The sequence below is a fragment of the Excalfactoria chinensis genome, chromosome 4, assembly GCF_039878825.1.
Source record: "Excalfactoria chinensis isolate bCotChi1 chromosome 4, bCotChi1.hap2, whole genome shotgun sequence".
Lineage (NCBI taxonomy): Eukaryota > Metazoa > Chordata > Aves > Galliformes > Phasianidae > Excalfactoria > Excalfactoria chinensis.
Genome location: NC_092828.1, coordinates 3,250,607 through 3,277,320, shown reverse-complemented (window position 1 = coordinate 3,277,320; position 26,714 = coordinate 3,250,607). Strand labels below are relative to the sequence as shown.

At 38.3% G+C, this 26,714-nt stretch overlaps 1 protein-coding gene across 1 annotated transcript in view; it reads right to left on the bottom strand.

The window, feature by feature from the left end:
• The window catches only part of CTNNA2 (catenin alpha 2), a 441,905-nt gene that overhangs the window by 371,764 nt on the left and 43,427 nt on the right, over nt 1-26,714 (bottom strand). Inside the window, exon 2 of the mRNA XM_072334895.1 lies at nt 11,735-11,841. Coding sequence (XP_072190996.1) covers nt 11,735-11,836 — 102 coding nt within the window. The 5' untranslated portion in view covers nt 11,837-11,841. The remainder of the gene's footprint in view (nt 1-11,734; nt 11,842-26,714) is intronic.

Below are 26,714 nucleotides of genomic sequence, written 5' to 3'. Positions count from 1 at the left end.
GTGGATTATATCTTCGTCCCCAGAAACAACATCAACCTTGCTTATCTCTTCAGTGCAGGGCAGTTGGACTAGATGACCTTTGAAAGGTCCCCTTCAACTCGAAGGGTTCTATGACTTTATGATTCCACAGCAGGCTTGGAGGAACAACTGTAGACAAGACCTCTGTGGGATGCATCCTGTTTCAATGCCAAGCAGCGTTAGGAACATCTGGATCCTTAAGTACCAGAAAGACCTGGAAATACCAGGGAGAGCCTGGCACAGGGTCAGTGAGGATTTGTGGAGCCTGAAGCAGCAAAGAGAGTGAGGAGAGGCTGACAGAGATGGAGCTTCTCAGCAGGGGAGGTTCAGGGAAGATCCAAATCCCTGTAGGGAGGTGCAAGGGGATGGAGCCAGGCTCAGATCAGCAGGGGCCAAGCCCAGAAGCAGTGAAAACAACCTGGAGCCCAGGAGCTCCCCCTAACCATCAGGGAGAGCTGCTGTGCTTGGCAGAAGCCAAAGCACCAGCAAATGGACCAGAGAACTGAGGGGTCTTCTCTCCCTAGGATGTCCAAAAGGCCCCCAGAAACAGTCCTGGGAACCAGCTATGGGTATTCCTGGCAGGGCAAGGTTTCGTAATCTCTAGAAACCCCTTCCAATCTCAACCACTGTGTGACTGTGTTCACTGTTGATGAATAGAGAAGAATAACACCAACATTATTTCTACTTTGCTTCTGACACAATTCTTTTAGAATTTCTATGCTCCAGGCTTTCTATCTCATTTCCATGAGAGATGTAAAATAAATGACCTGTGGATGTTTAGCATCCCTTGCTGGCTCATCCAGCCCATAGGGCTGCTGCTGAATTGTAAAAGCTAAACAATTGCAAAAGCAAGAAACAAAAGAAAAGGGAGGGGGGGGGAAACAGAAAGAGCTACATTCCTACGGTTAATTGAGGACATTCTTTGAAGTAAGATAACTACAGGGCCAATCACTCGAACAGAGAACATGATTGTACAACTTGATTATACCAATTTTGCTCTTGAACATTCATAGTTCAATGAAAAAGGCAGAGAAGTGTGAAGAACACATGCGGTACTAAGCTCTCTTTAAAGATGTATAAAATATTATGCAGTGAACTCTACACTGAGCTCTAAATTTCAACCTTCATTTTCTAAGAGCTTAGTAACTTTTGTTCAGTCAATGTAAATGCCCCAAAAAGCTCTAGAATGAGACACGTGTCAATAGTTTCCAATCCTCTTGCAGTTTGTGTACTCCAGTTCCCAAACAACTCTAAGGACTAGAAAGATCAGTAAAATTGCAGCCATTTTGTTTGCATCAGACAAGCCCCTTCATCTTTTTCTTTAATATCTCCTGCTACTTCATACATAATGTTTAAAGCAAACTAGAACAGAAATGAAATACTCACAATATGAACTCTGAGAGAAAAAGGAAACCTTTGAGTTACATCAGTTCATACTGTATGCTATATCATAGAATAGCCTAGGTTGAAAAAGACCTCAAAGATCATCTAGTTTCAACCCCCATGCCATGGGCAGAGTCACCAACCACACATCACTGGTATGTTCCTATCATAGTTGACAGGCTTTAATGATAACACTTACAACTGATTTCTCTATTCAAATAATTTTGAATAACTAAATATAATTGCATAACAGAGTATAATAATAACAAAAAGAATGTTAAGCCTGTTATGTTACCAGGTATGCATAACAAAAACAAGTCTGGCGTTTTCAGTTTTAAGCAACAGTCAGAAAAACGATGGCTGATAAAGTACAGGTGCTAAAGCACAGGGGATCCTAAGTTTTACTTTACTGAGGAGTTCAACACTTTACCCTCCACCACACAGTGCTGCAGGTTTCTATCCAGCTTCTCTGCAGAAAATGAATCCTATGAAACCAGAAAGGCACCCAAGAAGGGAACACGGGAAAGTCTTTAACACTCAAAGAAACTGGAAGTCAAATGAGATATAAACAAATGAAAGATGATCTAGAAAATAATGTCCCCATTTCCTTTTTACCAGCAAGGGAAGATAAATTTTTCTTTCCACATCTGTCAGCCATGCTGGAAAGAACAGATGGATGCAGCTTAAAGCCTGGCATTTCTTGTTCTGTGTCCAAATGTGTACACTACATTATCAGTCCTCAATTCTTGGTATTAGCAATAGTGTCATCAAACATATGCTCCTGTTGAGTTGGCATGTCCATAAGGTGTATTCATTCCTGGTTGGAAATAAATTACATAATGTTGACTTATCTTGAACAAGCCAGTTAAAACCCTGTTGCATTCAGTGTCATGAACACAGGTGTCTATTTGACAGGGAATTTAGTCTTTGTGTAAGTTGCTCGTAAAAAAAGCTTGTTTTACCTGGCATGGACCGCTATAAAATGAGCCAACTGATAGTAGCTGCATGTTTTCAGTTACTCTATCAAGAACTTCCATTGCGTCAGGCAGAAACTTCTCAAATAAACTCAATTTCCTCTTTTATAAAGGATGAAAATACTACCACCAACCTTTTAAATCCACCACATTCTAATAGCAAATGAGATCATATTGCACGTATGTGAAAGCACAGAGTCACTTGGTTTCAAAAGAAATACAAGTATGAATGTAGCAGGTTGATGAAAATATTCAAAGAGACCTTGTGTGGTACAATGAAGGAAGCACATTTAAAGAATGCGACCTAAGAATAGCACAGAGAAGAGAGAACTGAATACACATCGTGCCTCATGCATGCATTTTCCTCAAGTTTTTTAATCCAATTCCTTTTACAGAATGGCTCAAGAAAATAATATGGAAAATATATTACCAATCTCTTCCCTTGGTTGGAACTGGATGATCATTGAGGTCTCTTCCTACCCAAGCCATTCTAACATTCCTTTCAAAAACAAAGAGGTGTACCTTAGAATGAAGAGGTGTAAGCTTCTCCTGTTTTGGACCTGTATTAGAATAACCTTACAAGATAATACATGTTTAATTAAAACATTTCAAGCAGAGCAATAAAGGCTTAATCGTTCTCAGCTATGGAGTGTAGATACATGTAATTTGCTGAGAGAAACTGAATAGGTTAATATGTATCCCCTGGAAACAACTCAATATTCTGTAACCGTTCAGTACGCTTAGATTCATTATGCTTCTCTACGAATACCTTCTAATAAAAGAACTTACTATTAGCATAAACATTTCCATTGCAATGGAGCAATGTGAAACGAACAAGCAAAATTAATTCCAGTTGCAAGTCTTATTTCTCCAAAATCCTCCTTTGAAAACTTACATTTTAACCATTCATAGAAGGAGGTGAGATCTGAGAACAAGGAAAAGAGGAAAATATGAGCCCAAACCTTAGTGAGAGGTGTAAAGGCACCTTTAAATAGGGCAAAATTCTCTAAACGCACGTGTCTGACAATGTGATGTTCACAAACTGTTTTATGCTGCAGTTTCACAATCTGAATGGTCAGCACATTGTTATAAATCTTATGTTATACTCCTTTTTACTGCAGGTCACAGCTGGAATATTGTGTGCAGCCCTGGGGACCCCAGCACAACACAGAACTCAACTTACTGGAAAGAGACCAATGCAGGGTCACCAAAATAATCAAGGGACTGGAGTAGCACTTCTGTGAGGAGAGGCTCCCACTTGCACAGTACTTGAAGAAGGTATTTGCTCATAGTACGAGCATTTGCTGCTCAGGCACACAGTATTCGAGAACACTACCTATTTATGAAGCCATAGGAAGGGATAGTAAAATCAGTTTACAAACAGGAGTCAATAGTTGTGGAATTCTGACCACATACAAAATTCATATCTAAATCTATCTAACTGAAAAGCAATGTCCTCTTAAAAACATCCCAAAGACTCGGCTCTGGGTAGCTTCATACTATTGCATTTTGCAAACATAATCAAACATAACCAAATATACATATTTGGATCTGTACAGAGGTGTATACCCATTAGAATCAATATTCCTGAACAATGAATACAGGAAAGAAAATAATTACCTTATCAACCTTATCAACATATCTAAGCCCTCAATTCTTTCAACTTGTAAAGTCAGTCTTCACATATTGAAGTGAACTTGAAAAAAAATTACCACTACTCTTCAGAACATGGATCTCATATAATTAGGTTAATTAACACTTCAAAGCAAAGTCTTGTAATTAGCATATTCTTTTAACAATCAAGCTTATTTTGTAGTCTAACCATTATAGGCCGATGATGACATCCAGCAAATTAAGTTACTGAAAAATAAGAAAGTAAAGAAGTTCTTAAAATTACTGTCAGGAATGAAGCTAAAAAGGATTACAAACCTGGATACCCAAATCTCTTCCAAAGACTACAGAAGTCATTAGAAGCGTGCACAGGGAACTTAGACTGCTTGAGATCACAACGCCTCTTACATTTCTAAAACAGTACTTGGGAATTCTTGCTGAATATCATTTTGGAACATTTTCATTTCAGAGCATGAATCATATATTTGAATTCTGAGTTAGTTCTAAAATATTATTTACTCTCTGGATCCTACCAGAAATAGCCTGTAAATCTATGGTGCAGGTTAATTTAACACAACTTCTCTTTATTGATAAGCCTACGCAGAAATGAAATACATCCCAAGTCATTAGAGTACCATTAAAAGACAAAAATTGAATCATTCACCTAATCTTCCTTGATCCGTATCCAATTTGACAGCATCATTTATGAGAACGTGGAATCCTTCCAAAAATAATCTCATTAATGCTTTGCTATAACAATAATACTGTCTCACTAAATTTATTCAATACCTACCAGTTGGAACCATTTAAAGACCATATTATCTTTTGCCACTCTCACTGCTCATATTGCATGTGTGATTGACAATATTCATTTCCAATATATTTAATTCACACATGGTTTTTTCTCCCAAGATAGCCCACCACATAAGCACTCAGAGTTGCACTTTAAATGTACACTGGATATAAAAGTAATATAGCTCTGTAACTTATTATATCAGCAGTTATGACTGCTGATATATGAAGCAATAATATGAATATGAAGGTTTTTCTTTTAATATGTGAAGGTTTTTATGAATACGAAGGTAATATGAAGGTTATTATATAATAATATGAAGGTTTTTATAATAATATGAAGGTTTTTATTTTAATAACTGAAAAAACTATGAACTTAAAGTACTTTTATAAGCACAAGTTTACAATACCAACAAGATTTAGCTTATCAGAATAAAGAAAAGCTGTCAATTTATTGCTTCTTTCATAACAAGGCCACCTATCCACTGACCAATGCAAAATGTTATGTCATCATCTTTTAAGACATTATCCAGTATGTATCTCCTGCTTTAATTAGCATGTTGACTCTAAAGAGACTAAATTGCTAACACAGTTCTAACTATTCATTTTTAGACAGAAAAGCTTTTGAAAGTGAGACATTATTGACATTTTAGAAATATATATAATTATGCTTTTCAAAAACACTGAGAAGAATTTACAACTACACAACCAAAGTCAATTTTACCTCAAAACTTCTACATCTTCCTCTTTTAGATCTTCTATAGCAATGACCCTGTGTAAACTAAGAGGATTATTAAGAACGAGCTGAGCTGGATTTTTGAGGACAAAAGAAAAACCAAACCCTCAACTTTGCTGAGCTGCATCTTGCTTTATGCCTTCAAGGACACAAGTAGAAGAAAGATATTACAAAAACTCTTCAAATTACTTTGAGCACCGTGCTTAGCGTTTGGCAGGTGGGGTTTAGGGAAAGGGTCTGTAACAGAGGGTAGTGGGCATGGAACAGGCTGCCCAGGGCTGTGGGCACAGCCCTGAACTGCTGGGACTCAAGGAGCACTGGGACACTGCTCCCAAACATAGAGGAGTTTGAGGTGGTCCTGTGCAGAGACAGGAGTTGGACCTGATGGTCCTTGTCAGTCCCTTCCAACTTGGAATATTCTCTGATTCGATGAAGGCAAACAAGACTGACAAGGTCCAGACCTTGAGGGATGCTACATACTATAAATAGTTCACCATTTTCCAGTCAGGGATAATAAAAATAGAGAAGATAAAATCTAGTGAGAAGCTCTTTCAGTCAGCACAAAAAACTCTGAAAAGTACCAAGAATATTCCTACTAGGGTTCAGAGAGAGGCACAGATGTCAGTAAATTTGATGACAAAGAAGAAAGTGTGATGGACTGACCACAGCAGACACTTCTTGCAGAATGCAACAGAACAAAAAGCAGCCTCGAAATAGGTACCTGATATCTTCTAGTTCAGATGGTATTTTAAATGTTGAATATAATAATGTCAGAGAAAGTAAGGCGAATTCTTCAACTTCTGAATAAAGAAATCTCTTTTTTTTTAAACTCTGATTTAAAGTTCAGTTCCAGTTAGAAAAGAAAAAGCCCTCAAAAATGTTTGAGAGGATGAACCTTCACTGCTATTGGGCACCACATAACGAGCCCACGCTGGAGCAGCTCTACCTCCTGCTCTCCCCAAAACACTGTGAATCAACAGAAATAGAGCTTTCATAGGAAATAACTTCGCAATTTGGAAAATAAGTGTTGCTAAAATAAAAAAATAAAAAATAAATTGGACCTTAATAATGTCTCTGAATTGAACTGAAACGATCAAAAACTGAGACTTTGTGAGTCATTTTCTTTTAAATCTGTCCTGGAGATGATTTCGGATGAATCCAGCTATCAAATAGAGAAATTGCACAAAAATGCTGCACAATTACTAACATGAGTGCAACAAGTGCTTAAGCCATACAAGTGCTCCATCATCTATAACAGTACTGATGGAACCTGTTTTAAACATGTATACTCATTCACTAAGCCTCCAAAAGGAGCCCTGTGCTGAATGGGAGTGTGTGCAGTGCTCCTTGACGATAGCAATCAATGATATGTTTCCTGTGGAGATTAATTAGTGCACCAGGTTCATGGTTGAAATGTGGTAAACTCCATACAAACAGCATCTGAACAATCTGAAGGGTTAAAAACATAAATACGTTTCTCATAGCAATCAGTTCACGGCCAAAACATATTGCATGAGGGATTAAATTAGGCTCAAATTCTTTGGTGACTTTCTAAATAAGTTCCACTAATTGAAACTATTTGAAATTTTGCCTTATGATATGATCTTATATGTAGATTACTTCATTGTATTGATTGACACTGTGTGCAAGGAAAGAAATAATAACATCTGTCTGCCATAAAACATGTCAGTGTTTCAGTCGAAGTTACTATAACAAGCCTCAGATTTCCAAAGAAAAATTAAGTAAAACACACAGAAAAAAAAGTGATCCTGAGTGGAAATACTAAATTGTCTCTTCAAAGCAAAACTAAAAGGCCAAAAATATGTCAGACTGAAGGAAAATGTAATCAGACACGAAATATCTACAAGAGGAAGACTTGTGCCATTCTGAGCTAATGCTTAATATTCCAGAAATTGAAAGAACCTAAATTACGCAACTGCTACATGGCTCTGATAATAAACACACACTTGCAGGAAAACCACTATTTCAAATACCTACATAAAACTACCACAGAATCATAGAATCACAAGGTTGGAAAGAACCTACATGATCATCTAGTCCAACCATCCTCCCATTACCGCAGCTACAGAAAACCACTAAACCTAGCTCCTCATCCTAGCTCCTCATCCAGACGCCTCCTGAACACTGCTGAGTACAGAGGGATGATCACCCCTCTGCTCCTGCTGGTCACAATATTTCAATACAGGCCAGGATGCTGTTGGCCTTCTTGGCCACCTGGGCACACTGTCAGCTCATGTTCAGCCAAGCATCAACCAACACCCCCAAGTCACTTTCCTCTTCAAAGTCATCCAGCCATTCAACTCCAAGCCTATAGGGCTGCATGGGGTTACTGCATGAAAGTGAGTCTAAGAGGCACCAGCAGTTAAGGGTATATATTGCATATTTCATGTGAACTAAAAATAATCCATAGAATCAAAGTTATAAGCAGTTATAAACTCGGAGAACAAAATGACTTTATATTTGTACCTATTTGTGAAATCGAAGCCAGAGAACAGAAGCGCATCTCAGTTATTAACTTCAACAAGGTTCAGAATGGAAATTCTAATTATCCTTTTGAATCATTTTTTAAAAATAAATAGATGTCACTAACTCTAATGTGAAAAAAAAGACACGTAGCAGGATACATCTGTTAGACAGCGACTGGGTAAATGGGTGCTCCAGCAAGTTCCACTACTGTTAGACCTGTGACAGCCAGAAAAAGTTTTAATTAGTTTTCTAGTTCAGGGCTGCCTAGAATAAATGTAATTCTGTCATTTCTAATGTGTTCTCATAATCAGTTAATGGATTTTTTTTTTTTGCCTCCAGCTCAGACAACCTTCCTTTCTTACAATTTCTTCTATATCAATTCATAGATTATCCATATTTTCTCATCTGGAACACTAATAAACTTGTCTGAAATTCAAGTTTTAATGCACCATACTCCTGACTTGATGGTGCTAAAAACAAAATTAAAAAAAAAAAAATAGAAAAAAAAAAATTATAACTAATTTTATATATACAGGGTCATAGGATGTTGTCTACTTTAATTCCTGATCAGCGTCAGATCAGAGTGTTCAGTACACGTGCTGTGGGCAGGGTTAACAACCAACAGCACAGCATCTACCTATCACAAAATCACAGAATGGCCTGGGTTGATAAGGAACACAAGGATCATCTGGTTCCAACCCCCTGCTATGTGAAGGGTCACCAACCAGCAGACCAGGCTGCCCAGAGCCACATCCAGCCTGGCCTTGAATGCCTGCAGGGATGGGGCATCCACAGCCTCCTTGGGCAACCTGTTCCAGTGCGTCACCACCCTCTGTGTGAAAAACTTCCTCCTAATATGCAACCTAAACCTCCTCTGTCTCAGTTTAAAACCATTCCCCCTTGTCCTATCACTATCCACCCTCGTTGCACTTACGAGTTCAAATGGAACAGATTAAATATTTTATGTATTTATTTGCCAGGATAAGCTTTCAATGCTCTCCTTGGGAAGCTGTCACGGAGTTCTCTCTAGAGCTCAATCTGTGACAGCAGGAACAAACCCAGGGGGAGAAGGAACAAAAGTACCTCCCGGCCACGTGCGCTTCGGGAGAGGGGAAGGGAAGGGAGATTGCGAATGGGTCTAGGAGGGAAAAGAATGTAAAAGAAAGAAAACGAACGGCAGTTTATAAACCCAATAACACTCAACAACAACGAGACAGTTTTAACAAGGAGAAAATCAAATCCCAATCTCACCGACGGGCTGTGGGAGGAGGGAAGTTCCGACCACGCTGTCTCCTCGCATGGAACCGGGTGAAAAACCCCGTCCCCTTCCCGACCTCCCCTCCGGTGCCACCCCCTCCCCCCATACTCATTTAAGGCAGTCCACAGAAAAGGAAAAAAAACCTTGTCCCCTTAACTCCCGTTATCACACATGATGTGGAATAGCAACACCAACCAAATGACAAAACCATAACAGAAACACTTGGACTTTTTTTTTTAAGGAGACTGAAGTCATTGCACCTAGCGTGTGTGTGCAGTTCTTGTGGAGCTAGTCACAGCATAAGTAGACTGCAATTCAAACCCAAACAAAGATAAACGAGATACTGTTCTTACTTGACCAGACTGTTTATGTAGTTTTAAGAAAGAAGAAAAAAAAAAAAGAAAAAAATTCAAGCTGGGATGGTTGTCAATTTGTCTGAGAAAAACATGGAGCAACTGAATAACTTAAGCTAAAAATGCAACAGATAAACACATTCTGAAGATAGCACAGTTCTCACTTGAAGATTTCAAGATTGTGTTTATAGGGATCACAAAACATGCTCTTGTCAAACACATTTTAGTGGATTCAAACCGGAGGAAAACAGGTAAAACCAGTTATTTCTCTAGAACAAGAAATACATCGTATGTTCAAAAAGTATGAGAAGAACCATCTAGAAACCTATGGAATAAATAAATCAGAATAGAAATAATTCAGAAACTTTGAATAAAACAATAGGCAGGCATTGCTCTCGTACATCTAGACTGCATATTATTTCCTCTATCCTTACTGACATGCTGCTGAAATAGAAAATAAATATAAAATTAAAACAAATATAACTGTAACGGCCTTGGGAACTTCAGTTGAACAAATCCACATCATATACATCAACTTGTAGTTGCTGTATCTATATTTGTTAAGGAACACTATCAGATTAAAATCTAGCTAAGCCAGAAAACCAAAGAAAATAATAAGCTGGAAAATAACAGTGAAACTTTTGCTGTTACATTCTCTCTTCTGTGCACAATGTTGAAAAAGAAAGCGGAGGGAAAACAGGAAATTCACTCACATTAAACTCAGTAATTTACTTTTTTCAGCAACAGACCACGGTGCTAAAGCAGCATCACTTCCCATGCCAGCAGGTGAACCAGACTAACAGGGAGCTCATGACTTAGTTTTCAGTTCATGCTGCAATGACTTCTAGATTTTAGCACATCCTCCGCATCGTCAGCAGAAACATGAAGGTTTATAATGAAAGCCTTTAGAGAATTCCAGTAGTAGGGATTTATATTTGAGATCTGTTTTATTCTGAAAACAAAACCATCATGAAGTCTAGTCTCAAGCTCAAAATAAGGTTAAAATTTCTACGCAGCAGACCAAACCCAAGATCCACAACACCTATGAGAAAACTGTTAGTAACAGGTGGTTGGACAGATGGCGTTGGTGGAATTCTTCATTTTTATCATAGCTAGCATTACTAGGAGAAAAATGATTTAGGTATTTCAAATAATGGGGCAAACCATCTTAATGCTTACTAAGATAGTTACATAACTAGCTAACTATTACAAAAAGCAGTTCAGGAGAATAAATCCACCAGACAACAGTCTCAGCAAATTACCCCAATGATGACAGCAGTTTTATATCTACAGCCATATTTCTCCAGACCACATTACTCCTGCCTCTGTCCATGGATCACAGCATATTTAATTCTGTACAAATACAGGAATCTTAATATGCATAGATCTATAAAGATGTTCTCTGACTACGTAAAATCTAATCTACCTAGTTAAAAACTGCATTATCAGTAATGTATGTGAATATGTTTGATAGGATGAGAGGGAATGGCTTCAATTTGAGGCAGGAAAGGGTCAGGTTGGATATTAGGAAAAACTTCTCCAATAGAGTGGTCAGTGCTTGAAACAACCTGCCCAGGGAGATGAAATCAACACTCCTGGAGGTGTCCAAGAACCATGGAGATGTGACACTGAGGTACGTGGTTAGTGAGCAAAAATGGTGGCAGGTGGATGGTTGGATTAGATGATCTTGCACGTCTTTTCCAATCTTAATGATCTCATTATGTATATTATATATGTTACCTAACATCATTTTCATCATATCACTTTAGTCCATGTTTGTTTCCAACATGAATTTGTGTTCCATCGCAACTCAGCAAACCAAGGGCATGTGCTCCAGTCAGATCCCTAGCTTAAAATTGACTGGCTCATAAATTTCTTATCTGCTGTTGAAAGTCAAGCATAACTAAACAGTTGTTGCTACTGCATTAACACTCATATCTTCACACTGTAAATTATTTACAACGAGAACTTCTGAACACATTTGAACAGAGCTCTCCTCTATAAATCACAAACAAAAATCCACTTAACAATTTACTATCTAATATTATTAAGATAATTACATATAACGAGTAAATATAGCATCGTGCTAGTAGATGAAACAAAAGAAATACAAGACACTCACCTGGGTAACAAGTGGCTCCAGTAGCCTCTCCACTGTGAGAGTCCTGATTTCCAAACTTTTGGGGTCCCATTTCAGAATGATAGGTGACGTTGCAGAAGTCATACTCCCTACAGGAGACAAAACGACACAAAAGCCATGAATATTCATAGTGCAATGTCAAAATCCAGAATATTATGGTAACATTTAGGGCAAAATTGACAGCAACATTACAAAACCATGACAATATGTTACCAAGCTGCATACATCCAGCACTGGATGTATTTGGTATAGATTTGGTAGCAGGGATCTTCAAGGTAGCTGTAAGAAGAAACCATAGGATATCTCGTGCTGAACAAGTCTGCTTCCAACCAATTTCACAGTAAAATCAGCTTGAGAAACAGCTCTGTGAATCCCAAAGTTGGAGCAGGAGGGGAAGTTGCCCTGAAAGTCCCTGAATTTTTGTAACAGACCACAGTGGTCCATGAAGGACAACACCAGGGCAGGTGGGATTTTCTGAAGGGGCTGCAGCCTGGGAAGAGCCCACATTGGATCACTCTCTTGACAGTATTTGTGCCCCATGGATAGGAGCAGGTACACCCTCACCAGGGACAGTGGCTCATCACAAGGCAAGGTCAAGTCAGCACACAGGGTATACATTCTGACTCTCAAATAAACATACCCTGCAATAGCTGAGACTTCTCAATTTTTAAACCAAGAACAGTAGCATTCATTCAAAAACAAAAAGGGATTTTTTAGACCATCCACAATTCTTTACCATTTCAGGTTTTCAGGAAATTTATAAGACAATTATCATCATTTTTAAAAATCCATACAGAAAAAGTCATCTATCAAGTTGCAAGACGCATACAAATCTGCCTCACAGAGCTGGAAATCTGCATGGGAAGCAATAGGATTATGAGGTGACAGGTCATGAGGTCATGGCATTTGTCAGCCGTTTTATCCCCCAAAACACACTGAAAAATCTGATTAAATGAATGCTAATTCCAGTTTAACTATTTCTTTCAGTATAATCATGAGTAATTGTTATGATAATAAAACAACTAATAGTCCCATATAATGGAAGACTGTAGTAAGGAAAGTAATATTTTACACATTGCCTAAGATTCAGATCAAGTCCTCCTTACATAATATCCCAAATGTTAAAAGTTGTTCAAAAAAAACTTACCACGTTTAGCTGACAACTTACTTACACTAATACTAAACAAAGAACTTAAGCAAACAAAAATCAAGAGTACGGAAATTGCTCCTTCAATAGCAATCTACTTTACTAAGTTGATTTCAATATGGAACACATTCTGCACTTGTCGATATCACCTAGTACATAATAAGTTCCACTGCTTTAATGAAAAGAATGTCTGACAAATTACTGCCAATTAAAATCAACAGGCTGGTAAGTTTATGTAAAATTAATTCACCGTCTGTGAAAGATTTTCACTGCATTAATAGCAGACAACTTTGTAGTTCTTGCAGAAAATAAGGTAGATCAGAACTCACTGATCACTGTACTTACAAACCACGTGCTTTTACAGGCCTCAGTCACATTTACAAATATTTAATAGCAGAATTATCTGATAATATCTAGTGTCACCTAAAATTACTATTATGAAGCTTCCACTGTTGTGCAAAGAATCATAAAGTCTTCACGCTTCATAGCGCTGAAAGTACCCAAATGTATCATTATAGCAAAGTACGAGATGGATTCTAGTTGCTGTAAACATGGTCAGTGTGAGAGCAGTTCTCATTTTTTCATCAGAAAACATTTAATTATCTATCAGAACCTATAAGTCTCTCTAGAAAGATCATTACTACTCCAGTTGGACTCTGTATTCACAACAGAAGTTGTAGGCAGACGGTGATTCCAGTCAATAATTTGAGTTCTGATACTTATAAACCTGTGAGATAGTTTCTTTCTTTTTAACAAGCACACTTTTCCTCATGAACTATTAACACGGATGCAGAAACATTCACCTCTCACAAAGCAAAAATTAATTAAAAGCTGTAACATAGACCAAAGTCTACAAAAGAAATGAAATTCAGTGGATGGCAGTCATGCAGGTGACAAAGAATATAAAGTGGACAACCTATTGTTTCAATAAGGAAAGTGCCTCAGTTTCAACCTTCATTAAGAAATAAGAAAAGTATCCTTCAAATTTCAGTATGAAAGGATAAGCAATGCTTTCAACTATAAAAGATACACATTCACGATAAAGCCTCATTAAGAGTTTATAAAAGTTTCTCATTTGCTGCAAAATTTACTCCCACAACACAAACAAGTAAAATAAAACAATTAGTGCATTTTTCCTCAACACTCTTCTGGCTGCTGTCATAATTAATGTTTCAAATAACAAAAGAATGTGAAGAAGTTACCTGCACAACTACAAGTATGTCAAGAGTTCATATTTTCTTGACTAATTCTTCCTTACCATTTCTACAACTATCCTCCTCTACTGAACAGGTGAATAAGGATTGCTCACAGCTGGAGAAACGAAAGGATGCTGATAATGTCTTATTCCTACTTGGACCAAATATCCCCTAAACTGTTCCCTTCCAGTGCTTCACTGAAAAGAAATTGCTCATAACTTTAAACTCGGCTCGTGGTCATGCAGTACGCATAAGGAAGATATCCTGTGTCATCAGAGAATAACGACATCTCGTAACATTTGCCCAGGTGGCCAAGAGGGCCAATGGCATCCTGGCTTGTATTAAGAATGGTGTGGTGAGCAGGACTAAGGAAGTCATCCTGCCCCTGTACTCGGCATTGGTGAGGCCTCACCTCGAGTACTGTGTCCGGTTTTGGGCACCTCAGCACAAGAAGGACATGGAGGTACTGGAGCAGGTCCAGAGAAGGGCAACGAGGCTCGTTAAGGGCTTGGAGAATCAGCCCTACGAGGAGAGACTAAGGAAGCTGGGGCTGTTTAGTCTGAGGAAGAGGAGGCTGAGTGGAGACCTTATTGCCGTCATCCAGTACCTGAAAGGTTCTTACAGTGAGAGTGGGGCAGGTCTCTTCTCACTAGTGACAAGTGACAGGACGAGGGGAAATGGCCTCAAGTTGCGCCAGGGCAAGTTCAGGTTGGATATTAGAAAGAACTTCTTTACAGAAAGGGTAGTTAGGTACTGGAATGGGCTCCCCAAGGAGGTGGTTGAATCGCCATCCCTGGATGTGTTTAAGAGCCGTCTGGATGTGGTACTCAGGGATATGATTTAGCAGAGGTTTGTTGTTGTGCTATTGTTTCGTGGTTGTTTTTTAAGAGATAGGCTACTGGTTAGGCTGTGGTTGGACTTGATGATCTTCAAGGTCTTTTCCAACCTGAGTAATTCTATGATTCTATGATTCTATGATTCTATTTCTCATACATAAAAATCTGTTATAATGTGTAGACGGAAAAAGAAATAAGGGAAAGAGATTCCCGTTCCTACAACTGCATAGGCTGAAATGATACCCATTATTTTCTTAGGTACCCTCTCTAGAGTTTCCAAATTATTGCCATCTTTTTTTGAATGCTCAGCAACACTCTTAGAGAAAAAACTATCTATCTAAAATATTAAAGTAGGTTTCTCACCTAAATTCCATCCTCTGTAACTCAGAAATACAAACATCATTCTTTGGGGTAAATCCCACTGAATTAAACTTGCATGGCTGTGTAGTTAAGAAGTCATTCTTGGTAGGAAGTTTCATTCAAACTTATTCTCTGTTGTTTGCATATATTATCTACCAGAAGGCTGTGGTTACTAAGCAGGAATTCAAAATGTGATGTTATTAAATAAGGAAAGTGTGTTAATAGCACTTTACATATCAGAATTCTAAAGCTCCTTTACATAGATGACTGACAGTACTAATTCAGAAAATAACTTCATATTATTCAATAAAATATGTAAGGGATGTTATTGCCTAACTGTACTCCTCTCCCAGAATAGGTGCTACAGTATATCCACCTCTTGTTTTCAGATTCCCCTCAATGCAGCAATACAGGATTTTCTGTTCCCTACCCAGCCCAGCAGCTTCTTCGAGGTGAATAAAATTGCATTAGGAAGTCTGCCTTCAAAGTAACATCGATAAAGAAAATAACTGTTCATTTTAATCACTGATCCATTGGAGTGGATTATACTATAGCCAAATTCTAACTATGGCAGTGGAATTCTGTATTAAAATAGCGGCCTCTAAAAATCTAACCCCACAGTCGTCCTTAGCATCAACGTGTTATGAACAGCACTGTTTTCCCATTTGGAACTTTCTACAAAAAAACAGCATTTTTCATGCAAAATTGCTTGTTTGCGCACCATATTACAACATATTGTTTTCCTGCACAATGGGCTCCTTTCCCTTGTGACTTACATACATAAATGCCCAGTGAGGTAGACAAAAATTGCTTACAAGTGACAGCGCATCTCATCTCTGTGCAGTGACTTAAATGTCATATTTAAGATATTTTCAGAGCAAAATGAACTCTACAGCTCTTTATTTTAGAAATGTAAGTATTGCCAGCACAGAACAGGCCACCAGTTGTCAGTCCGGTTCACATCTGCAATGCTGGATGTTGCAGAGATGAAAGGAAGAAGTCTCACATTGTGTTAAAGAAATATCTATTCTACTTGATTCCAAGCAAATCTATAGGATTAATCTGGTGGCAACGCTAGATTAGATAGACTGTTAGCACAGATCTGTACTTACAGTATTACTACAGCAAAGCAAAAGAATAGCTTTCATAGTAGACAAAGATGTCCAAAGTAGATAGCCCTGTGCACTGCAGAGGAGTTGGGCAAGAGGACCTTTAAAGGTCCCTTCCAATTCAAGTGATTCTGTGATTCTACAATAAAGATAAAAGGAGGCAAAAATGCAAAATAATAGTTAACCCTTTTTTCCAAAGTTCATAATAGCTCCAATACTTGGTGAGATGTGGACTATTAAAAAGAATGTATACTTCACAAATCATTCCTTCACATCAAGTCTATGAGCCCAAACATACTTTCACATTCATGCTTTAAACCAATGTAATCTTCATGGCTGAGAGGCCAGCTCAGTTCTTTCTCTGTTCACATAATTCTTTTTGTTATGTCAGTGCTATAAATTCCATCAGAACCTAACCTGGTTGAAATATAACTAATCCTACAGAAGGAAAATGAATTTTCAGTTCCTTGCTTCACTTCAGAGCCACAAGAGAGACAGCACCAGCAGCAGGAAACACTCTGAACACAGCAAAGATGATGGGAGGGGGACTGGATTGGATTCGCATCGGCAGCATGGACACAAACTGCTTGGAGGTGCCTGCAAAACTGAATGATAAACATTCTGTGCTTTCTTGGATTGTGTCCTTATGTTTAGAACTGTGTCAAAACAAAAACTTTTCAACAGCTTATGCTAAGAGCACGGAATTCCTTACGGCAGGATACACAGTGGATTGCAACACATACAGCAAAATCCTGTCCAACTTCATAGAAGCATTTTTTGTGCTACAATGAGAGTTAGAAACCTAAATACTTGACTGGTTACATCCCTTAATATGCCCATGGAGTTGAAGTGCATGATACACGAGCAGGATTTGAATCACCAAGCATGATTACAGAGCACATAAGAGCACAAACCAGCTCAGATCCTAGCACTGTGCATGGATCTTCACCTCTGAGATTATATATATATATATACATATATATATTATATATATACATACATACACATAGCTGAGATTCTTCTATTACCATGCATCTATTGGCAATACTCAATATTGCACAGATTCTGGTATCTTGTCTGAAGAGTGAAGTGCTACTGTAAGAAATCTGATATTTAAGGAGTCTGGCTTCCAACACTGTCCACCATCTATTTGCCCGTTTTCTGTCTCAGGTAATACAAGAACAGAAGATGTTCTCAATCCATTTCCCCTTCTTCTGCCTCAATTAATACAAGTAAAGGCAGAAGGACATAGAAAAGATTGAGCATGCATAGCAATAGCAAGGAAAGGAAATCAAGGGAAAATACTAACAGTCCAGAAATTAACAACGAGGAGTAAAAGAGCAGTGGAAAAATGAGTAGAGAACACACCACTTTCTGCAGACAAAACCACATCTCATTAGTCAGTGACAGCCAGTACAGCTTCCAGCAGAGCTGGCTGAAATGATAAAAGTTGACACAGGCAGTTCCTGTCACCTTGCTTAAAAAGGGAAGAAAAAAAAATTAGGGAAAAAAAAAAAAAGATGGGTCAAGATGGTTTGGAGGAGTATCTGTCTCTACATGTTTAAATAATAAGTTTATGACATACTTGTTTGTTTTGTTCCATAAATGTGATTCTTCTCTCTTCTTTCATAAAACTTAGATGGGAGAAACAAACCAAAATAAACCTTTTGGCCCCAATCCCAACTACACAGAATTTTTTACTTGAGCTTTTCTATGTTCTCAACTTCCTTTTGGATTCACAGTCTTCTCCCCTTGTGCTCACCCTCCACCTCCACAGTGGGTCGAGATTCCCATCTGCCCTCAACGAAGTTCATATATGGATGCAGTCCGCTAAGGCAACCTGAAATTCTACCCAGTAAACCATTGGCTAAGGAGGAAAAAAACCTTGACAAGGGGAAGATGAGCTTGGTAACAAAGTCAACAAGATGGTGACCACAGAGTCCCCTTACACAGAAAAGGAAAAGTTATAATAAGGCAACATCTGAGTCATTCACATTTCTCAGTCACGTTAAGCGGCTCCTTCTAGGAGACAACTGCCTACACCAGGAGCTGATTGAGTTGAGAAGGAAAACTACCCTTAGAAATTAAAGAGACTGTGAAAAACTCATACAGAAGGTGTAAACTGAAGTGTAAGGGTCAAGGTAACAGGAAGATTCCCCCTACATCCACCCACAGGACTTACATCCCTTTCTGCTTTAAGTGATAGTGTTTCACAACTCTGCACAAATTATTTCAATGTTGCATCTACACATGGCTTAGAAAAGTAACTCTAGTTTAAAGGCTTGCAGTTCAGTGTGGTTCGAAGTTGACTATCAGGAAATCCTAATGTGAAAGCCCAATCTAAGAGGCAGCGGGTGCATATTGTGTTGGGTCCAGCAGTTGAGCTGCAACTGGTCATACCAGGCCCATTTCAGAAAGAAGGTAGGGCAAACAGTAAGACAAATCTGAGGATAATTTGTGGGCAATGGGACTATTACTTCAGCCCTCTGCTGGAGTTCTGTATACAAAAGGTTTGCACTTTAGAGGATGCTCGACAGAATTTACAGATTCTTATTGAAGAATCTGATGGCTGCCTGGCTGTGAGGAAAAGGTGATTTGGAGAAAACTACCAGTAATAAAAGGTGGGGGGAACTGCTTCCTATTTTGTTCTCACAAACATTAAGCCTACAATTCCTTGATATGAAAATTAGTTTACTATAAGATGGTTGCATTCATTCTGAAAGAAAGGGCTTGAAAACAGATTTAAACAGCCAAGAATAAATCTCTATGTCTGAATACTTTTTCTTGTATTACTCACAAGAACATGCTTTTGTCCACTGCATAACTTTTAAAGTGGAGGAACTTCCTAAAGTGCTGGTGAAACAGAATTGGTAAAAAAAAAATCTCTATCAAAAGGGAGTCAAAGCCCCAGCAAAAGACTGTCAAGTCACAACTGTACAAGTAAAGAGTCTCCCACAAATCCCTGTGTGTTCACACAAGTCCTCAGTGCCTCCGAATAGAAGTCTTCTCACAGACTTTTGGAAGTGATCAAAGCCTGTGAGATCAATGCTGCTGAGATGCCGGTTCACACAGGGCCACATTGCAAGCTCAGAAAAAATAAAGGTTTTAAATCAGGTCCTTGGTGCACAGTCTGTGCTATGCGTTCTCACTCCTTCAATTCCCCACTTGCTCCCCCCCACCCCAAATGACATCAAATACGTAACTACTGTGAAATAAAACTTTTAAGTTATTCATATAGTTCTGTAGAGACTAGAGACAGACATTACATTAATCCCAAGCCTTGCAAACAGAGATAAATAAATTTTATTCACTAAATCTACTTCCGTTGTGTTATTTTTATTCACTGTGTGAGACTGGCATGGGTAATGCCAAGTTATATTTTACAAGAGCATAGAAGTATGAAGTATCTTTGGTTTAAACTATTTGGTCTCCTTGAACACAGGATCATTCTCAATAAGTAAAATAGTTCTTTAAAAAGGAAAAAAAATCCTTAAAAGTGGCTCTTAACCATGAATTTGCAAGCTTCTGCACGTAGGGGTCATCCTTTCACTAAAAGTATCCCATTTGCAATTCCTCACACTTGGAAACTACAGTTCACATTAACTCTGTTTCCCTGCAGCCTGTCTTCATTGCTCTGAGAGAGAACCATCTACTCCACAAGATCAACCACTGCTACCTGCAAACTGAATAATTTACATGCTTTTCCTTATCTGTAGCCAACATTTTCAGGTGTGGTTTTGGTGTGTTTTGTGTTCTTTTTTTTTGTGCTTTTTAGTTTGGTTATCTTTTTAAGGACACAGTTTCCCTGCTAGTTTGACTACAAAAGTGATGTTGCCATTATAATCTCTATCTCTTAATTAAGCTTTAAAAGCTTTTTGTGTTTATCACTCTAGTAGTAACTCTATTTTCCAGCACTGAACAGGATCTATCAGTTACCTGACTACAGATAGAACCAGCCCAAAGCTTGCCCAATTCCACTGTGACGCAGTGGATGACAGCAGTCTCCCCTTGCCCTTGTAAAGTCTACAAGCTCCAATAGCAGAGAGATGGAGGTGTTTCATTTTCTGACTCCATAACCAATGCATTAAACAGGTTTGCTCCCAAACAAAGCCCTGTGGGCGCACACTTGACATTTCCCTCTTCAAGAATTTATAGCCATTAATAACCTTTCTGAATGCACCCACCAACTTCTAGAAGCAGATAGCAGCAACAAGAGAATATGTGTATTTGTCAAACTGTTCATCTACTGCCTAGAAGATTCTGAGAGAAATCACCTAACCTTGCTCTTATTAGATCTGCTTTTTCCTTTGAATGTGTTAGGCTTCTTTAAGTTGTTCAGACTAGGTCTCATTGAAGCCATATGTATCATTCCATTATTATTTACCATGATTTCATTCATACCGAAAGGAATAAAGCAAAACCCCATAATGGTGAAAATGAGAAGTTTTAAGAGTATGAACTAAATTAATTAATGCTGCATGGTCTCTGATTAGTAGAACTTGATGTTATTCCTACGCTGATGGGTTTTTCAGATCAATCACACTGTATAGACAGCCAGCCGTGCTGATATCCAAAAGCTTTTATCTTCCTCCATTGTGTGTTTCACAGAACTTACTGTAGTTTCAGTAGTTAATCCTGAAATAACAACTGCATAACAATCACATCAACTTCAGTATATTTTTAAATGAATTCATTTAATTAAATGATAATAAAGGTCTGTTTCTTTTTGGGACACAGAATCATAAAATAGCCTGGGTTGAAAAAGACCACAATGACCATCTGGTTTCAACTCCCTGCTATGAGTCGGGTCACCAACCAGCAGACCAGGCTGCCCAGAGCCACATCCAGCCTGGCCTTGAATGGCTGCAGGGATGGGGCATCCACAGCCTCTTTGGGCAACCTGTTCCAGTGCGTCACCACCCTCTGTGTGAAAAACTGCCCTCTTTATTCAATAGGAAATTAGTAGTGTAGACAATCAGAACTCATACCTGCTAACAAGATGACCACCAAAGCCACAAAAGCATAAACAACATGATTAGTGACATTAAAAAGACAGTCCCTATTTGTTCTCAAACCAATGCACAATCCTCAAAGAAAAAAAAAAAAAAAAAAAAAAAAAAAAAAAACAAAGAAAACAAAGTCTAATGTGAGGAGATCAGAACTCCTAACACCTGTTGCCTCTCTATTCTGTCTTACTGTTTGATTTTGATTTTACATTTATTTATCCCTCAAAATGTAGAGCATTGAAGGCATTCTATGAGTAGGACAAAACCCTGGGACTTTGTTTAAAGTTAGAAGCCAGAATGACCTCAGTGAAGCCAACAATCCAACATCATCTCACAAAATAAGGGGAGGAAGATGCACTTGATACTAAGAATTAACACAAGGGTTACAAAATTGCCATAGCTATCACAGATCTATTTTTAATTCTAAGTACTTGAGATAGGGTGTTGTTTATTTAGAGTGTTTTTAACAGACTTCTCATATCAGGCTGAAATTAAACAAATTCTGTATAGAAATAAACAGCTTTGAAAAATATTGTCAAATAGCAAAACTATTTACAAGAAGTAATTCATAAGGACTCGAGATGGATTTTCTATCACGGCTTATTTTGAATTCAGAACTTCACTGCCTCAAAGGTAAGGATTACTGTAAACAGGACTTAATTCATTAAAAGATATGATGCATGTTATGCAGGCGATTACATTAATCACATCTCTTCCTTCCAGCATTCCATTCAGTGAATACATGAAAACACATTGCCTAAAGTTTTACAGAGGGGATGCTTGGCTTAAACAGAATATAAAAGCATTACTGCACTGCACCTGCAGAACCTTGCTACTTTACCTTGAATGCATCACAAGATAGAAAATAAATAAGTGAATAACAACAAGAAAGCAAAGGGAGCAGACTGGCTTCCTTTCACAAAACCCTGTGCAACTATTCACACTTTCGTAGCCACCTGATGGGACCCAACAAGCAGCAGATTCACATGCTCCAGCAATAACAAAATTCATCGTTTTGTTGAATTCCAAAAGTGCTAGACTCTACCAATGAACGCTGTGCAACCTACCACACTACTCCCCATACATAGGGGCATAGATTGTAGAATTGTAGCTAATTACATATGTTCCTGTTCAGGTCAGGCAAACCACTGACATCTAGAGATTTATGTCCATGGAAACTTAATTTGTTTGGCTAGATACCCATAAGCACTGACTGGTACAATTCACTCACTACTTCATTAAGACTATTCATAAAATACAGAAAATGAGCTGATGTGAAGAACGAATACATTGAGGTTTGTTTGTTTTAAGCAATCTTCTCCAGCTTTAGTTACTCACCAAGGCAAGAGATGGAAAAACAACAATCTAGTCATAGAATGACTTACATTGGAAAGGACCTCAGCAAACAATGAGCAACAGTCACAGTTGATATTTTCACCTACACGTACAGAAGGGAAGCATTATAACTTACTATCATTGTAGGAGATTTTCTAATTATGTCACCATCTTAAAATTTCTTCCTCAATAAGCTATAATGAAAAGATAAAAGGAAGATGAACTTGAAGATCTTTATGGGTCTCTTCCAATTGGGGATATTCCATGATTTTAAGCGTCATCATCACTTATCTTCACTGAAGAGAGATGGAAAGCATCCAGTATTACCACGTGCCCTTGATCATGGTATACTGACTCTTAAAGCCAACTACTTTTTGGCTTTGTGTACTGCACTCAAATATCCAGTAAATAGGTGATATGCTAATCCTAGCTGCATGCTCAAGATTTTCCACAGCATCCTATTGCTCGCTCTGCTGCCATGTACTAAGCACTGTGAGCTTGTCCCTTGTGGCTACGTTGTGATTACCGTTAGTTGTTTCTTACTGCCTGTTTACATCCTATTTATTGTTTTTCTAATTCCCTATTTGCCTTAACATAATTCCACTGTGCAATGCTATTTTTTTCAATAACTCTTATCACTGCAGTTCCACCTTTCTAATGTCTGTGAGCAGACTACACGTTGCTGCTTCTAATCTATACAGCCACTCTATTAATACTCTAGCTTGCATTACAAGATCTAATTTATTACCATCAGTCTGTAAATTGTTGCTTCCTGTGCATAGATAACGTTTTCTTCCACTTCATCTACGAAGGAAGATATCAAGCAATGTGAGTCTACTATTTCTCCGACTACCCCGCTCACAACATTTCAAGACTTATCCATTCCTTTTTTTTCTATCAGATTCAACTGCTTCATCCTCTCTACATTAACTCTGAGTCCAAGCCAGTATAACCTGCAACACCTGCAGAACAAACAGCCCTTCAATAATGCAGTGTTGTTGGCTTTTTCTTTAAAGCTCTGACAGTCTTTCATCAAGCTGCTGTTATAACTAAGAAACGAAATATGGAGAGGAAACAACGGAAACTAAATTTACAATGTTCTCAGCTTCTTCAGTTTGTTCTTATGCATAGAGACATACTATTTACACTGGCTAAAACCTCTACAGTAATTGTCCTGGAATCCTTTACAAAAGGATTATTTCTTTTTAAATTAGTTGCTGAAGTCTGTGACAATACCACAAATGAACATAGGACAGTTCCAATAAACCAGTGACCATGCCAAACTACATCTGCAATTGCTAACAGAATGAGAGGATTTCTCAGACCCATCACTGTGACTGTCATTAGGCTCTACATCAACTGTTACATTGAGGTGGATTCACTTACAGCTTTTCATTCCATCAAGTAAACCAAAAATAACTACAAGGGTTTTTCGTCATGGTTGTGGCTGGAATAGAGTTAACTTTATTTGTAAAGATGTGTGTGATGACATGTTTTGGATTTCTGATAGTGATAGAAAAGTAATCTTTTAGTTCTTACCGAGCAGTCCTGCTTCCCATCAGTGGTGGATGGAAAGAAGAAAATTAATTCCTTTTTGTGATTTCCTTGCGTACATAGTTTACGAGGTAAAGCAAAAGCCATCTTTATCTCAAACCATCCATTCTTACACTCTTAACTCTTCAATTCTCTCCCACCTTGCACTCCCATTCCACTTAGCTAAAAGTGAGTGAACAGCTGCAAAATGTGGAGCTGCCTGATGAGGTTAAACCACAACAGGTTTGAATTAGTAAAACTAGATGCTATTAGAACATAGCTTAGCCATTACCCGTATAGAAAACTCAGACAGAAAGAACCAAAATGAAAAGGATTTATGAACAGCAGTTTTCACTCTCCACTGTGCCCTTCCAGGGCAGGTCCTTCCTTTTGTCTTGCTCTCAAGTCTAGTACTTTGTGGAGGCTTGCTGGGTAGCAGTGCTTTTTATTGTCTTTAATCACCAGAAAAAGTGTATTTCCAACACTTTAAAATGTATCCATCTGAGTGTCTATTCCTTACTTTTTCAGTTGCTTCCATATTTCTACCAGGTTCAGATTTGCTTTGTATCTCACATGCAACTCCATATTCTTATAATTCAAACAGACAATAGGTGATATGATTCTTATAGCTTGTTTTCCTTTTATGTCCTTTCCCTGCCCTTTTATACGTCTGAGAAACAAAGGCATTGACAAAAAACAATCTCAGGAGAGGGTACAACTATAAATGTACAAAATTCCAATCTGCACAATCCAATCATTTAGTCATTTCTTTTTTCCCTTCCTTCCTATCAAGCAAGAATAATGGAACAGAATTGCACTGAAGTTCTTAAAATGATAATGAAAAAGATGGATGAAATTTAACTTAGGTAAAAGCAAAATGATTGACACCAGAAAAAAAAAAGAGCACTTCTCTGATTGCACGCATAATGATGGACTACATAATGTTCCTGCATATCAGCAATAAATATGTGTGAATTAGAGCTGTACGTAAATGTCAACTAAGCACAGGATAACAACAAAAATAAAGTGAGGAATCATTCTGAATGGGAAAGAGAATACAAAGAATCAAGAGAAAAACAACATTATGCCACTGTAAATCTACATCATCATCATTTGCTCGTCACTTTTCTAAAAAGAGTATTGCAGAACACAGAAATAAACAGTGGCAACAAACACAATCAAAGACTTTGAGGAACAACTAAAAGGACCACAAAAAACCCACTGACCTGCATCCCCTGAAGCCTGGAGATCAGCCTGGAAAAGGATCACTGAGTGCTTGCTCTACACTTCTGCTCAGGGGTATCAGCTATTTCATCTTTTAATGGAGTCTATCACTATTCACACCCTGGCCTACTGCTTTCCCTGGTATAAAGTGAAACACAGATCACTTGGAGAATAAGGAACCCTCAAGGCAATACAAGAATAAAACTTCTTCTCAGAGTGAAATTAAAGAATCATAGAATCACCAAGGTTAGAAAAGACCTAAAAAGTCATCCAGTCCAACCGTTCACCTATTACCAATAGCTCCCACTAAACCATGTCCCTCAACACAACATCCAATCGCTCCTTTAACAACCCCAGGTTCGGTGACTCCACCTCCTCCCTGGGTAGTCCATTCCAGTGTCTCACCACCCTTTCTGAGAATCATAAAGGTTGAGAAAGATCATTAAGATCATGAAGTTTGACCATCAATCCATCACTGCCATGCCCCATAAACCACATCCCTAAATAAATCTACATCTTTTCCTCTTCCTATGTGATAAAGGCAACAAGGACACACACTGCCAAGCTGTGACAGCAGAAGAAACTTTGCCTTGCCATGGCAAATCAGGAACCCAGAAGCCCAGGAGAGAGACAGGGTTAACACAGAGGTATCAGGGCAAAATTTGCCTTTCAAGCACAAGTAGCATCATTTACTGGAAGAGGCATAGCAAGGTGTTGTTCAGCTTAGAACATGGGCATTCAAGAAAATAATCTCATATCATAGATATATATATATACATACATACATACACACATATATATATATATATATATAATATATATGATGCTCCTGGAAGCAAAGAACCAATAGTAAGAATGACAGGTATAGTCAGTAACTCAAGTTCTGAACTTCTGGTGACAGCTTCATCTTCGGTTTGCAAAAGTCTGAACCATTTCTAATGCATCCTGCATCACCAAAAGTCAATACAGATGTTCACAGAATCACAGAGTCACTAAGACTGGAAAAAGACTTCCAAGATTATCCAGTTCAATCACCCAGCTATCACCAGTATTTTCCACTAACCAAGTCCTTCTGTACAACATCTAAACATTTCTTGAACACCTCCGGGTTCAGTGACTCCACCACCTCCCTGGGCAGCCCATTCCAGCATCTGACCGCTCTCTCAAATAATTATTATTTCCTAATGTCCAACCCGAATCTCCCCTGGCACAACCT